General features: G+C 51.7%; 3 protein-coding genes and 1 long non-coding RNA gene across 4 annotated transcripts; all 4 read right to left on the reverse strand.

The window, feature by feature from the left end:
- Positions 1–3,961: 3,961 nt before the first annotated feature.
- On the reverse strand, positions 3,962–5,473 carry Apoc2 (apolipoprotein C2). The gene is made up of 4 exons (XM_090321882.1): positions 5,376–5,473; positions 4,720–4,792; positions 4,318–4,456; positions 3,962–4,212 (listed from the first exon to the last, which is right to left on the reverse strand). Exons 2-4 carry the CDS (start codon positions 4,772–4,774, stop codon positions 4,125–4,127), a joined length of 282 nt encoding a protein of 93 aa, XP_090178008.1. The 5' UTR covers positions 4,775–4,792; positions 5,376–5,473; the 3' UTR covers positions 3,962–4,124.
- Positions 5,474–5,802: 329 nt separating this feature from the next.
- Apoc4 (apolipoprotein C4) lies at positions 5,803–8,534 on the reverse strand. Its single transcript, XM_090322171.1, has 3 exons — positions 8,393–8,534; positions 6,210–6,342; positions 5,803–6,032 (listed from the first exon to the last, which is right to left on the reverse strand). The coding sequence occupies exons 1-3, from the start codon at positions 8,466–8,468 to the stop codon at positions 5,873–5,875; spliced, it is 369 nt and encodes a 122-aa protein (XP_090178297.1). The 5' UTR covers positions 8,469–8,534; the 3' UTR covers positions 5,803–5,872.
- Positions 8,535–11,569: 3,035 nt separating this feature from the next.
- Apoc1 (apolipoprotein C1) lies at positions 11,570–15,080 on the reverse strand. The gene is made up of 4 exons (XM_090322260.1): positions 15,011–15,080; positions 14,819–14,894; positions 13,078–13,213; positions 11,570–11,724 (listed from the first exon to the last, which is right to left on the reverse strand). Exons 2-4 carry the CDS (start codon positions 14,874–14,876, stop codon positions 11,664–11,666), a joined length of 255 nt encoding a protein of 84 aa, XP_090178386.1. The 5' UTR covers positions 14,877–14,894; positions 15,011–15,080; the 3' UTR covers positions 11,570–11,663.
- A 99-nt stretch (positions 15,081–15,179) lies between these two features.
- LOC150043730 (uncharacterized) lies at positions 15,180–16,436 on the reverse strand. The gene is made up of 3 exons (XR_016533393.1): positions 16,240–16,436; positions 15,840–16,042; positions 15,180–15,421 (listed from the first exon to the last, which is right to left on the reverse strand). It is a non-coding gene; the product is annotated as an uncharacterized LOC150043730 (long non-coding RNA).
- Positions 16,437–16,848: the final 412 nt, after the last annotated feature.

A 16,848-nucleotide genomic window follows, 5' to 3' on the forward strand; every position in this document is an offset into this window, starting at 1 on the left:
CAATTTGTTAAGCACCACTACACACCTGTAATTCCAGTACTAGGGAGACTGAGGCAGGACCATGAGTTCTAGGCCAGGCTGGACTCTGTAGCAGAAATAAATACGAGCTGGGAATGTAGGTTAGTGGTAGAGTGCTTGCCTAGCATGCTTGAAGCCCTGGGTTCAATTCTCAGTAACACATACACAGAAAAAGCCAGAAGTGGTGCTGTAGCTCAAGTGGTAGAATGCTAGCCTTGGACAAAAGAAGCTCAGGGACAGTGTCCAGGCCCTGAATTCCACACCCAGGACTGGCAAAAATAAATAATGACTAGCACACAATATATACTTCAGGAGACGTAGCTCAGTCAGTGGCACAGCATTTGCCTCCTGGCTTACACAAGGCTCTGCATTCCATCCAGCCTCAGCACCTAAAATGACAGCAAAAATATATTTGAGAATTTAGATAGAGGATGATAGAAAACCAAATTCTCTCAAAGCCTCCTACAGTGGCAGTCAGCTAGACCAAGACATTGAAAAAGTCCCTCAGGGATCAAGGTTCCCTAGTTTGTAAGTGACCATAAATCAATTCCATTCTCAAATGGGCATAGTGATTTACTCCTGTAATCCTAGCTACTCAGGAGGCTGAGATCTGAGAATCAGGGTTCAAAGCTAGCCCCGGCACAAAAGTCCATGAGATTGTTCCTCCAGAGAGCCACCAGAAAACTAGAAATGAAACTATGGCTCACGGTGGTAGAGGGCTAGCCTTGAGCGTAAATGCCCAGGAACAGCTCCCAGGCTCTGACTTCAAGCACCTACCAAGTAAAAATAATACATTCCATTCTCTTCAATGACTGGCAGGGTGCTCTGTCCACTGTATCCTCCACTAGGGGGTGCCCCAACACCAACCTGATGGGGCGTGGGGGGGTCGGGAGTGGAAAAGAAAAGATTCTGGGTCATTTGTTAAGTCTGGGGGAGGCAGTATCAGGGTCCAGATTGCTGGATGATTGGAAAAGTCTGGGGGCCTGGATGCTAGGGTCTGGAAAGGAGTTGTGTGTGTGTGGGGGGGGAAGATTCTGAGAAAAGAAGGAGGAGCTTGGGCAAGGCTTCAGGATTGGTTGGAAGCAGAGCTGGCCTGGGCAGTGGTTTGGTTTGGCTTGAGTCTGTGGGAAACAAGGGCACAGAGCAAGGATTGTTTCTCTAAGGTTTCCCCCCCTGTCCCTGTCACCCACTGGGCTTGGCAGCTCAGTTCTTCCCAGGCCCTCCAGACTTGGAGGCATAGCCCTTGGCTGGGCCCCTGTTTTTCTGCTGGGCTCACAGCTGCCCAACCTCAGGACCTGGGAAAGTTGCCCCCAAAAGAAATGTTGAAAGACTGGCTGGAGGATGATGCCAAGGAAATTAGGACAGACCCAGGCTGTGGGTCTTCAGGAAGCAACAGCCTCCTTCATGGCGCTTGGGAGAGGGACAAGGAAACAGCCTCCGCTTCCCTCAGGCCTCAGGTACCCTTCCTTTGAGCTCAGCCCTGCTCATCCTCAAACTATGCATCTTCTGCTCTTACTCCTCCACCTAACTCCCTACTGCTAGGTCGATACCCTGAGCTACCCATCCAATACTCCATTTCCAACCTGAGGACCCAATAAAAGCCTCTCCAGGACTGGAAATGTGGCTTAGTGATAGAATGCTTGCCTAGCATGCATGAAGCCCTAGATTCAATTCCTCAGTACCACATACACAGAAAAAGCCAGAAATGGCTCAACTAGTAGGGTGCTAGGCTTGAGCAAAAGGTGCTGGACCCTGAGTTCAAGCCCCAGGACTGAGGGAAAGAAAGAAAAGAGCCTCTCCACCCTCTCCCTACTTCCCAGACACACAGCCCTCCACAACCCAGCCTGGTCCACCTGTGCCTTTAAGGGACAGTCTTAGGTTTCTGCCCTAATGCTCTGCACCTTCAGAGAGACAACAGCCAAGACTCACGACAAGGACTTTCTCCTTGGTTGTCCATTTCATTTTGGAGCTTTCCCTGGCTCATGGCCAAACACAGACATTGATTTCTCCCGCTGCTCGGGAACTTGTGGACAAGCGTTCCTTCCCTGTGTCACAGGACTCCAAGCAATCCACTTCCAGACGGTGTGTCAAGCCCAAGCACGGGGGCTGGCTGGCTGTCTAGGTCAGCAGTAAAGAATGGCAGCTCTGGTGCCATCTATCAATCAATAAACAGTGCCACTCAAGAATGAGGATGCTAGCCCAGTGCTGGGGGCTCACACCTGTAATCCCAGCTACTCAGGACACTGAGATCTGAGGATCAAGGTTCAAAAGCCAGCTCGGCACAAAAGGACCTGAGACTCTTATCTCCAGTTAACCCCTAGAAAACAGGAAGTGGGGCTTGGCTCCGGGGTAGAGCAGTAGCCTTGAGCTGAAGAGCTCAGAGACAGTGCCCAGTTTAAATCCCATGACCCACAAAAAAAGAAAAAAGAAGCTCAGGGAAGTGCCCAGGCCCTGAGTTCAAGCCCCCACTCTCCCAAAAGTGTCATTTTACGTGTATCAGAGCAAAACCTTACTGAAGAATAGTGATTGCGTTTGTTATGATTATATATTGGGTGAGGGTTTTTGTTTTGTTTTGTTTTTGCTAATCCTGGAGTTTACATTCTAGGCCTGGGTGCTGTCCCTGCACTCCTTTTTACTCAAGGCTAGCACTCTACCATGTGAATCATAGCACCACTTCTGGCTCTTTCTGTGATTAAGTAGAGTTGAGAGTCTCGTGGACTTTTCCACACCAGCTAGTTTTGAACCATCATCCTCAGATCTCAGCCTCCTGAGTTAGAGGTGTGAGCCACAGGCACTAAGTGAGGGTTTATTTATTTATTTTTCCCTCTATCTCTCTGGGTTGCAGAGAGGGTCTCCCTCCATACCTCAAATAAAGCCTGGGGAACTCACACCATCCTCCCTCTCAAGTGCCGGGACTCCAGGCATGTGTTACTGCAGGACTGACCCCACCCTGTCTTCCCAGTGCACACAGATGACAGGCAAGCCACCAAAGATACCCACAGTCTGCCTGTGTGACTCAGCTACCTAAACTGGTTGTCAACATGCCACCGTGAGCCCAACCAGAAAGCCCCCACCTCCCTAGACCTACTGGCTTTTTCATTAACCTCTGCCTTCCTGCTCATACCTGGTAAAAACTCAATTCTTACCCCACTTCTGTTTTTCTTTTTCTGCCAGTCCTGGGGTTTGAACTCAGGGCCTGTGCACTGTCCCTGAGCTTCTTTTGCTCAAGCCTAGCACTCTACTAATTGAGCCACAGGACTAACTTCTGGCTTTTCTGTGTATGTAGTACTGAGGAATTGAACCCAGGGCTTCATGCTTGCTAGGCAAGCACTCTTCCACTAAGCCACCTTCTCAACCTGTTTCCTTCTCCTCCACTTTCCTATCAGTCACCATGTCCCACTAGTAGCATTTATTCATTCTTTCATTTCCATGGACTAGGTTTTAGGTGAAGGATACATGCATGGTGTTGGTTGAACACATTCCTCACCTCAGAAAGGCAGCCACATGAAAGAACAAACGGAGCTGGGTGCTGGTGACTCATACCTAGAACCCTAGTTACTCTGGAGGCTGAGATCTGAGGATCAGGGTTCAAAGCCAGCCTGGGCACTAAAGTCCGTGACACTCTTTTTTCTTTTTCTTTTGGTGGGTCATGGGGCTTGAACTCGGCCTGGATGCTGTCCCTGAGCTCTTCCGCTCAAGGCTACTGCCCTACACTTGAGCCAAGCCCCACTTCCCATTTTTAGAAGTTAATTGGAGATAAGAGTCTCAGGTTCTTTTGTGGCCAGGCTGGCTTTGAACCTTGATCCTCAGATCTCAGCCTCTGGAGTAGCTAGGATGACAAGTGTGAACCACGATGGAGAGTTTAGGGACAGGGTCCCGGCCCAAGCCTCACTACTGACCAAAAAAAAAAGAAGAAGAAAGAAAGAAAAAGAAAAAGAAAAAATGGTGTGTGTTTTTCTTTATTTTTACCTCGTCATTTGAAAGAATTCAGGCAAGTATTGGGGGTTGGGGGTGGGCAACAATAAAATAGGAGCTCCTGGGAGGAGGAACTCAGTCCAGGCCGTGGTGGGGAGGGGGGTCGGGTCCCCCCACCTCCGTGAAGCGATTCACTCTCCCTTCAGCATGGTGAGGAGCTGGTCAGTGAAGATGCTGGCATAGGTGGTAATGGCCGCTGTGCCTTTGCTGTACATATCCCTAGAGAGAAGACAGGGTCTGAGGGTGGAATCCGGACACATGCCACTGGGGTCTGAGAGAGGAAGCTTGGGGCAAAGGCAAGGTAGATGTTGGGGTGCGGGTTACCTGAGCTTCTCATCCACACTGGTCAGGTAGGTTTTCTCATACAGATCCTGAGCTGCAGCCCTGGCTGAGTCCCAGTACATGGAAAGGGATTCTTGAACTTGGGCTAGTTCAGGCCTGTCCAGAAAGGACCCCTGGGCCTCTGTGGGGGAGGTTTGGGGGTGACAGTTAATTAAGGGGAGCCCCAGGTAGCAAGGACACATTTATGTCTGTCCCCTTCACCATGTGAAGCCTGACCCATGGGAATGAAAAGGTGAAGAAATACTAGTAGCCGGGCACAGTCAGACATGCCTGTCACCCTGGCACTTGAGAGGGCAGAGGATTGTCTGAGTTAGAGAGAGAGAGGTCTCCTTAGCACCTAAGGCCTTGCCCCATCCTGCCCCACCCCGCCCCACCCCCACTCACCGTGGCCCAGTACCAGGAGGGCAAGGAACAGAGCCAGCAGGGATCGGAGGCCCATGGTGTGACACCTGGAATGCTGAGGACACAAAAGGTCACCTGCGGAGGCACTGGCTGGGGTGCTGCCCCGCTGAGGGAGGGCTGTGTCCTCAGGTTCCCCTCCTCTTGCCCAGCCTGGCACCTACTGGTCAGATATGTCTTCCTTTCTTATACTCTAGGAATGCACTCTTCCAGATTTGGGGGGGGTGTATGGGAGTATTGGGGCTTGAACTCAGGGCCTGGGAACAAATTCTTTCGCTTTTACTCTCTCAAAGCTGGTGCCATACCTCTTCAGCCACAGTGCCACAACTGTCTGGGCTGGCTTCAAACCCCAATCCTCAGATCTCGGCCTCCTGAGTGGCTGGGATTATAGGTGTGAGCTCCTGACTTCTGCTATAATTTGGAATTCTGTGATTTCCACCTGGGCTTCTCACTGAATGAGGTGTACTCCCAGCACCCCCACCCCTCCTCCCTCCTCCCTGCAGGCACCCCTCTCCCTCCCCCATGTACACACGCATGCGCACATGCACTTATGTGTGTAAGCACGTGCATGCCCAAGCACGCGAGCACGCACACACACGCACACACACACACACACACACACACACACACACACATCTCACCGGGCTGTGACTCTGGCAGGCTCGGGGTGCTGTACTCAGGAGATGAAGCAGCCAAGAGCCTTTATAGCTCTGGGGGCCCCCCCTCCAAGGCCAGCGCCTTACCTGGGCCAAAGTCCTAGCCAACAGTACTGCTGCGGGTGGGGTGGGGGCAGGGGGCAGGGGACAGGCCGGTGACGTGTCCAGCAGCAGCAGGTGACATCATGTGGAACCCGCATTGGGAGACTGCTGCGCCATGACCCACATGGGGCAGGTTTGGGGACTCTGGGGGACGTTTAGAACCCCTGATTTTAATGAGGATCTACCCAGGGCACAGAGCACCCCCAGCTGCTGTCCCGGGCACTCCCCTTCCATAAGCATCAGTCCCTTGAAGTCCCCTGCCCCCCCCACCAGCCTTTCCCCCCATGCAGTGCCCCCCTCCAGGGCCAGGGGTGGGAGCAGTCAAGGTCATGGACATGAAAGACCGGCTTTATTTGCCATACACGGGCCAGGTGAGCGTTTCAGCCCGGGGTCCCGCACAGGAGCCGGGGGCACAGGCTGCGGGTTCTGTGCAGCAGGCTGTCCCTAGAGCTCACGAGCCAGGCACGCGCTCGGGGACCCATGTCCTGCAGGTGGTCTTCATAGTAAGTCTGCACAAAGCCCTGGAGGGTGCCTGGACGCCTGTGTCAGAGTACCAGATACTTAAGGCTCTGCCCAGAACTTCCATCCCTCCCGGGAACCCTCCTCAAACCCAGGGATCCAGACCCCTGCCTCCTCCCTCAGGCCTGGTGGTCCAGGCCCCACCTTCTCTTTCAGACTCTGGGCCCTGCTTCCCCTCTGCGGCCTGCAGCGCCTCACCAGAACCACTGCCACCCATCCTTGGTTCTGGTCACCAGCGGCTCCACCAGCTCCTTTACCCTGGTTGGCACCAGGCTCCAGCGATCCCCATCTGGTGCTGGCGGGGGGCTCGGGCTTCCCAGAGAGGGGCAGGCTAGGTGGGAGAGAGAAGCCTGAGATCTGGGACCCCGCCATTGCTCTCCGCCTCTCTCCACAAGTGGCCTCCACCCAGAGACCTCCATCTCCTTCCTCAGCCTCCACTTCCAGTCACAATTTTCTCCCTTCCACGCAGCTCGTACAAGTGGACAGAGCCCAGCCATTAAACAGACACACTTGGGCACAATTCCCGGCACCTCACAGCTCCAAGGTTCTGTTTCCCCTCCTGTAGAATGGGATAGGATCCCTACCTGCTAACACATTGTGGTGGGAATTACAATGTATGCACATAATACAGGAGAAATTGTGTGTGTGTGTGTGTGTGTGTGTGCACACACGCACGAGATGCACCAGTACTGGAGTTTGAACCCAAAGCCTTGTGCTCTTTGATCAAGGTTAGAGCTCTACCTATTGAGCCACAGCTCCACCTGTGCTTTTTTTTTTTTTCGGGGTGGGGGGGCTTAAAGTCAGGGCCTGGGCTGCTGTCCCTGAGTTTTTACACTCAGGGGCTAGCACTCTACACAGGGAACTGCCAAAGCACCATTCTGTTTTTCTCGTGATTAACTGGAGATAAGAGTCTCACAGATGTTCCTGTCCCTGGCTGGCTTTGAACCACCATCCTCAGATCTCAGCCTCCTGAGTTGCTAGGCTTCTAAGTGTGAGCCACTGATACCCAACTTATTTTTATGTTTAGGTGCCGGTCCTAGGACTTGAACTGAGAGCCTGGGAGCTGTCCCTGAGTTTTTATCCTCCAGATTAATACTCTACCACTTTGAGCTACAGGTTCATTTCTAATCTTTGGTAGTTTATTGGAGTTAAATAAATATATATATATATATATATATATATATATATTCATGAACTTTACTGCCAGGGCTGGCTTTGAACTGTGATTCTCTGATCTCAGCCTTCTGAGCAGCTAGGAATATAAGGCAGGAGCCACTGACAGCCAGCTACCATTTCTGGTTTTCTGGTGGTGAGTTTGAGATGAATCTTACAGCCAGGTGCTGGTAGCTCACACCTGGAATCCTAGCTACTCAGGAGGCTGAGATCTGAGGATCACGTTTCAAAGCCAGAATGGGCAAAGTCCCTGAAGCTTTTTTTTTTTTTTTTTTTTTTTTGCCAGTCCTGGGCTTGAGCTCAGGGCCTGAGCACTGTACTTGGACTTTCTCAGGGCTAGAGCTCTACCACTTGAGCCTCAGCACCACTTCCAGCTTTTTTTCCATGTATGTGGTTACTGAGGAATCAAACCTAGGTCTTTGTGCATGCTAGGCAAGCACTCTACCACTAGACCAAACTCCCAACCCAAGTCCCTGAAACTTATCTCCAATTAACCACTAGAAAATCAGAAGTGGCACTGTGCTTAAGGGGTAGAGAGGTAGCCTTGAGCTGAAGAGCTCAGGGACAGCACTGAGGCCCAAAGTTCAAGTCTGATGACCAACATAAAAACAAAGAAAGAGAGAAAGAAAGAAAGAAAGAAAGAAAGAAAGAAAGAAAGAAAGAAAAGAAAAGAAACTACCATTGACGAGGCAGAGATATAGAAGATCACAATCAAAGGACAGACTGTAGAAAAAATTGGGTGACTCTGTACAACAGCCACCACAGAACAGGGCTAGGGAAGGAGGGCATAGCTCAGGTAGTAAAGTACCAGCTAAGCAAGTTCAAGACTCTGAGTTCAAAGCCAGGTATATTTGTAAAAAAGCTGAGCACAGTGGCTCACAACTGTAATCCCAGCTACTCAGGAGGCTGAGATCTGAGGATCAAGGTTCAAAGCCAGCTGCCAGCCCAGGCTCCCAGCCCCATTTGGGGTCCCACACTCAAGACTTGTGCACATGTGCACTTTGTGTGAACCTATTCACAGCAGAGGCACCCCACATACTTTGCACACTCACAGACATGCAGAAATGATCTCCATCTTTGATGGCCACCTCCCCTCCCCTGCCCCTGTCCACCTTCAGCGCTCACGTCCACACGAGACAACATGGCACGGAGTCAACTCACACACACCCCCCACCAGGGTCCCCGCTTGGCCATCCCCTGTTTCTCACCCAAAACCAAGGCCAGGAGTAACACACTATAGCGCAGGGCTGGCCTGGCCCAAACCCTGCAACTCAGAAGGGCCATTTCTGGATGCTGCGTCCCTCTGTCCCTCTGTGCTCAGTGTCCAGGCCAGCAGAGCCCTCCTCTTGGCAGGACTTCAGAGAGAAAGGCCCAGGGGACAGAGGTGACCATCAGACCATGCCTGCCCCTGCTGGCCTCCTCCCTTCTACCCTCCCAATAGCAGGATGACCTGATGGGAAGTCAAAGGCTCTTTGGTCTCCTGAACCGAACTGGGTTCGAATCCTGACTCCAGGAGAAACTATCCTCTCCAGACAGGACAGCGACCTATACTTTGTGTGGGTGTGGGGGGTCCCTGAGAGAACAGGAAGTAGGGAGTAGGTAGTAAGGAGCTGGGGTTGAGTGTGTGAATCTGCTGGGAATCCAGGTCGCACTATGTCCTCTAATGCTGGCTTTAGAACCTCCTGCCTCAGTCTCCACAAGCCTAGGCAAACAAGAACCACCGGACATAGCTCCTATAATTCCCTTTTTTATTTCTAAGGTCTGTTCGCTACTGGGCTTGAGGACTGGCCACTGGGTAAAGCCTCAATAGGGCCAAAGGTGGATGGAAAAGGGAGTGACACTAAATCAGGTGACCAGCCAGGGTTTCCACCCAGCCCTACTCATTTCTAACCCTGCTGGACTCCAGGAAGCATGCGCTCGCTCTCTTTCTTTGGTATTCTTTTCTTTTCTCTGTGGGTCATGAGGCTTAAACTCAGGGCCTGGACGCTGTCCCTGAGCTCTTCAGCTCAAGGTTAGTGCTCTGTCACTTGAGCCACAGCACCACTTCCGGTTTTCTGGTGATTAATTTGAGATCAGAGTGTCATGGACTTCTGTGTCCAGGCTGGCTTTGAACCCAGATCCTCAGGTCTCAGCCTCCTGATTCCCTCTTTACAGATGAGGAAATAGGCTGCTCGTGGAGATGTTGGAAACAGGCCATGATTTTCTTGCTAAAAATCCCAAACAGCTCTTTTCTCTGCCACTCAAGCCCTAGAATGCCAGTGTGAGCCAGAGGCCAGTGGCTCACACCTGTCACCTTAGCTACTCAGCCAACTGAGATAGAAAATCAGGATTCAAAGTAAGTCTGGGTAGAAAACTCTGTGAGACTTATCTCCAATTAGTGACCCAAAAAACCGGAAGTAGAGATGTGTGCTAAGCAGTAGAACAGTAGCTGTGGGCAAAACAAAACAACACAGAACAGAGACAGCACTTAGACCAGCACACACAAAGAGAGAGGCTCAAGCCTGTAACTCTAGCTACTCAGGAGGCTGAGATCTGAGGATGGCGGCCCCAGCAGATCTCCAATGAACCAAGAGAAAACTGGCAAAGGCGCTCAGGGACGGCACCCAAGCCCTGAGTTCAAGCCCCATGGCTGGCAGAAAGAAAAAGATTAGGGCTGGGAGTTTGGCCTAGTGGTAGAGTGCTTGCCTAGCATGCACGAAGACTCATGTTTGATTCCTCCATACCACATACACAGAAAAAACTAGAAGTGGTGCTGAGGGTCAATTAGAGTGCTAGCCTTAAGAAATGCCCAAGGATAGTGATCAAGCCCTGAGTCCAAGCTCCAGGACTGGAGAAAGAAGAAAGAAAGAAAGAAAGAAAGAAAGAAAGAAAGAAAGAAAGAAAGAAAGAAAGAAAGAAAGAAAGGAAGGAAGGAAGAAAAGAAGGAAGGAGAGACAGAGAGAAATGGACACACAGAGAGAAAGACAGAAGCAAAGAAGGAAGGAAGGAAGGAGGGAGGGAGGGAGGGAGGGCTGGGTTGAGGTCCCTGACCTCTGTGCTCCCCCTTCCAGAATCAGCTCACAGTGGGGTGCTGGATGTTTGCAGTCTGCAATGTTTGCTGTCCCTGGAGCCAAGAACAGATTGAAGGTCGCAGGATGGACCAGGAGGAGAGCGAGTGAAAAAACAGCCATGGGGGCTGGGAGCAAGGCCAGTGGGGGAGGGAATTGGGGTGGGGACTCAGGCACCCCTGAGACCAGAGGATCTGTGTCTTCCAAGTTAGCAGGCCCCCCTCCCCTCCTCTAGACCAGGGTGCTTGTCTCAGTGCTTCTGTCAGCCCTGAGTCCCTGTGTCTGCCACCACTCTGGTGTCTCTGGCTGCCCAGAACAGCAAAATTAGGGTGAAAAGGACTTTGCATGGTGACCCCCTCTGCATACTTTTCCTTTCCACCCTCTTCCTGAGAGAGAAAATGTCCTAAGATGCTCTCATGAGAGAAAATCCACTCCTTTGGGACTGAGGATGAGGGCTGGGGATGGATCTGTAGCCTTCGCGTGCTAAGGGGGCCTGGGATTCCACCCAAAGTACTGCAAATAAATAAATAACAGAGGAAGTATACAATGAGATTTTTCTTTGGTTGTTGTTGTTTTTAGCTGATTCTCCAGGTTGCACAATCACATCCAAATTCCAGAACAATTGCATCATCGCCGAAAACAACCCACCATCATGTTTGATTCGGGGTGTCTGGCCTGGCATCCTAACTGGCACAGACGAACATGCCATGTCTGCACATTTCTCAAAAATGGAATTTTATGTCAGATACCAATAGCTCACATCTGTAATCTTAGCCACTGAGGAGGCTGAGATCTGACTAGCATGGTTCAAAGCCTTCCTGGGCAGGAAAGACCCTGTGAAAGTCTCATTGCCACTGAGTCTCTCAAAACCAGTTAATGGAGCTGTGGCTTCAGGGACAGCACCCAGGACCTCAGTTCAAGCCCAGCAAAAAAAAGAAAAAAAAAAGAAAAAGAATCCTATCAGCTTCTGCCCTGAGGGTCCAAACTTCATTTATTATTTTGAGTGTATGTGCTAGTTCTGGGGCTTGAACTCTGGACCTTGTTCTTCCACTTGTTTTTTATTCCTCATTCAAGACTGTCTTTCTACTGTGTGAACTATAGCTCTATTTCCAGCTTTTTTGCTGGTTAATTGGAGATCAGAGTCTCTGGGATTTGTCTGTCCTGGCTTCGAACAGGGATTCCCAGAACTCCCGAGTAGCTGAGATTACAGGCCAGAGCCAGTAAGGCCAGCTCCAGCTCAAAGTCCTTGTGAAGATTCTCTGGGGAAACTTGGGATCCCTCTCTCCCGCTGCCTTCCCCTCCACCACCCCCTCCAGTAAGGAAACCACTCATGGAGGGTTCTCTGCAGGATTTTTATTCATGGGCTGAGGCTGGGGGAAGCTGGCCCCCGCTCCCCTCCCTGCTCAGGGGTCAGCCCTGTCCCTCTGTGTGCTCAGGAGAGGGCGCCTCTGATCTTCTCCTTTGCTTGACCCCATTTGTCTGAAATCCAGGCCCTGTGGAGAGAGATGAAGGGTCCCTCCCTGTTGCTAACACACCCCTCCCCAACACACCCGAATTCCAGAATTCCATCCTCTTCCTCAATCTCCAGGCTTGGCTTTGGCTTCTGACTCTAACTTTCACCTGGAAGTCCAGCGAGCTTCATCCTGGCCTCCGTTCTCCCCAGTGTCCCCCCCCAACCTCTTTCTCCTGTTGCTCTTTGATTGTGGGGCTTGAACTCTTCAGTTCAACTTTGGTTGTGGGCCTGGGCACTGTCGCTGAGCATGTAGCTCAAGGCTAGTGCTCTACCATTTTCAGCCACAGACCCACTTCCAGTTTTCTGGTGGTTCATTGGAGATGAAAGTCTCACGGACTTTCCTGCCTGGCCTGGCTTCCAACTACGATCCTCAAATCTCAGCCTCCCATACAGCTAGGGTGACAGGAGTGAGCCACCAGCACCTGGCTTAAAAATAATTTATTTTAATAATAATAATAATTATTATTTTTTTTTTTTGGTGGGTCATGGGGCTTGAACTCAGCCTGGGCGCTGTCCCTGAGCTCTTCAGCTCCAGGCTACTCTCCTACCCTTGAGCCAAGCCCCACTTCCCATTTTCTAGAGGTTCATTGGAGATAAGAGTCTCAGGTCCTTTTATGCCCAAGCTGGCTTTGAACTTTGATCCTCAGATCTCAGTCTCCTGAGTAGCTAGGATTATAGGTGTGAGCCACTGCACCTGGCTTAAAAAACATTTTTTTTTTTCTTGTCAGTCTTGCAAAGCTTAGAGCCTGAGCACTGTCCTCGGACTTTCTCAAGGCTAGAGCTCTACCACTTGAGCCTCAGCACCACTTCTGGCTTTTTGTACGTATGTAGTACTGAGGAATTGAACCCGGGTCTTTGTGCATGCTAGGCAAGCACTCTACCACCAGGCCAAACTCCTGGCTCCATAAACTTTTGGAGCCCAGGACTGGCAAAAAATAAAAAAATAATAAAATTATTCTCGACTTGTCAAAGGGAGTGAACGTTGACCTGCTGGACATTTACAATGTGTCAGGTGCTGCACTGGGCGTCTGGTTTCCTTCCTTTCAGAACCACCCATTTTAGAGGTAAGGAAACTGAGGCTCATGATGATGCCCCTTTCTCACTACCACACAGGAAGGCCTGGGCATGGTAGCTCCCACCTGTAAGACCAGCACTCAGAAGATAAAGGTATGAGGACTGAGAGTTGGAGACCAGCTTGGGCTACATAATGAGAGTTGGTGTCAAGTCAAAACCAAGTAACACCAAATCCACCCAGAGGGAAGACAGGCCGCTACGAAGAGCCATCTGCCCAGGAGGTAAAGGGAGGAGCTGGGGACCCGGGGAAGGTCCTGACCGTGTGTTAGATAAAAATTTGCTGCTTTTGATGCGTTCAATGGTTGTCCGAGCCTTATCTTCCAGAGTATTTCCAATCTCCTTCACTTTTTCTAAAGCACTGGAAAAGTCTGGGGCCGCCTGGGCAGGGGCTGGACCTGCTCAGGAGAGAAGCGAGGAAGGAATGAAAAAAGAAAGAAAGAAAGAAAGAAAATGTTATTGGGGGCTGGCGGCATGGTTAAATGGCTGCCTAGCAAATACAAGGTTCTGAGTTCAAAGCTCAATACTGCCAAAGGAGAACAAAAAGCACTCTGAGGGACCCTTAGGATGAGATTCAAGGAAGCAATCAAGTCCTTCTCCTCCTCCTCCTCCTCCTCCTCCTCCTCCTCCTCCTCCTCCTCCTCCTCCTCCTCCTCCTTCTTCTTCTTCTTCTTCTTCTTCTTCTTCTTCTTCTTCTTCTTCTGTTGCTACTGCTGCAGCTACCAGTCCTGGGGCTTGAACTCAGGACCTGGGCACTGTCCCTGAGCTTCTTTTGGTCAAGGCTAGCACTCTACCAGTTGAAGCACAGCACCACTTCCTGCTTTTTCTTTCTTTCTTTTTTGTGGATCATGGGGCTTGAACTGGACCTAGGCGCTGTCCCTGAGCTCTTCAGCTCAAGGCTACCACCCTACCCTTGAGTCACAGCCCCATTTCTCCTTTTCTAGAGGTTAATTGGAGATAAGAGTCTCAGGTCCTTTTGTGCCTGGGCTGACCTTGAACCTTGATCCTCAGAGTAGCTTGGATTACAGGCGTGATGCCAGGCTCTTTTTTTTTTTTTTTTTTTGCCAGTCCTGGGGCTTTTACTCAGGACCTGAGCACTGTCCTTGGAAAATTTTTCCTCAAGGCCAGCACTCTACTTGAGTCACAGCGTCACTTCCGTTTTTTTTTTCTATGTACGTGGTACCAAGGAATTGAACCCAGGGCTTCGTGCATGCTACGCAAGCACTCTAGCACGAGGCCACTTCCTGCTTTTTCTGATCAAGTCTTTCGATGTGATTTCTGCCCAGTGCCAGTGTCTCTCACCTGTAATCCCAGCTACTCCAGAGGCTGAGCTCTGAGGATCATGGGTCAAAGCCAGCCCGGCAAAAAAGTCCCCATGAGACTTAGCACCAATAACCACTCAGAAACTGGACATGGTGCTGGGGCTCAACTGGTAGAATGCTAGCCTTGAGCACAAAGAGGTCAGGGACAGCACTCAGGCCCTGAGTTCAAGACCCACAACCCCCACCCCCCAAAAAAAATACCTTTCCCCATTAGAAGCTCAGAAGCAGTCCACAGGCCCTGAGTTCAAGTTCTAGAATGGCGCATGAGCACTTATGTACACACACACACACACACACACACACACACACACACACACACACACACAGAAATCACGATTCATGGGGGGTAATTGGAATAAGACTCAATCCCCTCAGTGCTCCCCCATGCCCAGCCCCAGCCTCAATCAGGGTTGGAAAAGCAGAACAGCCAATCCTGGAAAGAGGGACATTTTACATCATCTGTTGCTAGGGTTCCCTGGGCAGATTTCCTACCAATTTGACCAACATGGGAAAACCTTGACTCCCATGTGGGGCCAGGGGAGAGGGGCAAGCAGAGGGCCATAGGGGAACCCGTAGGATGCAGAGGGGACTTCCAGCTCTCAAGTTCCTTCTGTAAGCCTGGACTCTGGGCTCCAGCTCTTCCCACCCCCCTGCCAGCCAGCCCTCCTACACCTGTGTTACCTTCCAAAGCCACACACAGGGCCACCAACAGGACCGGGAGCGACAGATAGAGCCTCATGGTGGCCAAAAGGACTCCCTAGAGACAAGACAGGCAGAGGAGGAGAGAAGGTTACTGGGATCTCACTCCCCCCCTCCTCCGCCCTTCCCCACCCCCCTTCTTCAGGGGTTTGGAGGGGGGTGGGGCCCACCGACCTCAATCTGTTGCTCAGTCAAGCAGGACAGCTTTAGGACAGGTGGAGTGGGAGGTGCGGGACGCCCAGCCTTTATCAGCCAGGGAGGGGGCGGGGCAGTTAGATCTCTCCCTCTCCCTCTCCCTCTCTCTCCCCATGACCACCCACTCACCCCCTTGCATCCTCCGCCTCAGGGTACTGGGGACCAAAGGCCCACACCTGAAGTCCCCCACACCTCCAAACTTCCCTGAGCACAGACAAAGCAGGTGGGGAGGCCTCAGCCTGCCGGTCACCTCATCTTCTTTGAGGGGACAACTTTCACCCCGTAGCTGTGCACACCTGTCTAAAGGGAGGGTCTCAGGATCAGTTCCGCTCCCCTCCCCCAGTGTCCACTGGTCACTCCTCCATTCCCTCCTGGGCTCCAATTCTTCTCCTGTGAAGGGTCTCCACAAAAATACCTCCCCACATCTCCCCCATTCCTGGCTCTGAGCCTGCCCCCTCCCTGCCATCAGCACTTCCTTGCTGGCAGTGGCTGTCCAGAGTGCCCCTCCCCCTTCCCCTGGGCTGATTTGACCGATAATGATCCCTGGTAGTTGGCAGGGGGGTGGTGGGAGGGTGGCAGGGGGCCCAGACTCCAGACCCGGGGACGGCTGGCCAGGCTCCGCCACAACCACGTGTCAGCTCCACGGTTATGCAAGGGGTCACACAAGACTGCATGTGATCCTGACAGGATTTCCACACCCCAGACCCTGCAGGGCTGGGGTGGGGAGGGGCTGATCACCCCTCCCCACTTCCTGCTTCAGTGGCTCTGCCCAAGCATTCACACACCACCCCCCATACATTGCCCATACCTCCATCCCCATAGAGGCAACAATCACTGGGGTTTCCATAGCACAGGTGGGGAAACTGAGGCACAGCTGTGCACATGCAGTGACTTATGAAAAGAGTTTTGTCTCTCTCCTCCTCTGGCTTCTCAGGTTCCAGGTTCCATCTAGATTTCTCCCTTCTCCCCCATCAGCCAATCCTCCACCCTTCGGCAGGACTTCTGGAATTGCTTGGAAACAACATTAAATCCTTCCTGGGCATGGTGGTAACTGCCTATAATCCTGGCCAGAGGAATAACTTAGGAGAGCAATTTGGATTGCAGAAGACCCCTCAAAAAACAAACAAAAAAGACTCTGGTCTTTAGCAGCAGAGACAACTGGGAAACTGAGGCTCTGAGAGGCAAGTTCCTGGGCTGGCCCTCCTTACCCTCCTTCCCTTGGAGAGGCCCCACTGTGAGTCAAGTATGGCAGAAGAGCTGGCCTGGCCTCCAGATGGGCATCTAGTGCAGTCAGCGCCAGGGAAAGTTCTGGGCTCAGGGTGTGCCAAGCCAGTAGGAGCCTAAAGAGAAAGAAGCCTGGCCCAGGAGTTGCAGCTCAAGCCCTGGCCTGCCTGCAAGTGGGAACTGGCTCTGTGTCCTGAGAACTGAGGGGGTGGCGGGTGGTTCCCAGACCTTTCTCCTCATTCTCAGCTCTGCCGGCCCCAACTGGCCTGGCAAGGGATATGGGGTACCTTGTGCTGGCCTCCCCAGCCTGGACTCAGGCCTGAAAGGTTTATTGGGGAGGATGGGAGGAAGAGAATTCCCGGGAAAGCAGCCAAGGGAGGCAGCCAAGGGAGTCATTGATAGGTAATAGATAATAGCTGAGGAAGAAAATTAAAAATCAGATAAGACCTTGAGAGAGGGAGGGAGGGAGAAGCAGAGAAGATAAGAAAACCAGTCTCAGCCAGATGTCAGTGGTTCACGCCTGTAATCCTAGGCACTCAGGAAGCTGAGATCTGAAGATTGCAGTTTAAAGCCAGCCCAGGCAGGAAAATCTG

This window comes from Megascapheus bottae, chromosome 31 (genome assembly GCF_031878675.1).
Source record: "Megascapheus bottae isolate mThoBot1 chromosome 31, mThoBot2.hap1, whole genome shotgun sequence".
Lineage (NCBI taxonomy): Eukaryota > Metazoa > Chordata > Mammalia > Rodentia > Geomyidae > Megascapheus > Megascapheus bottae.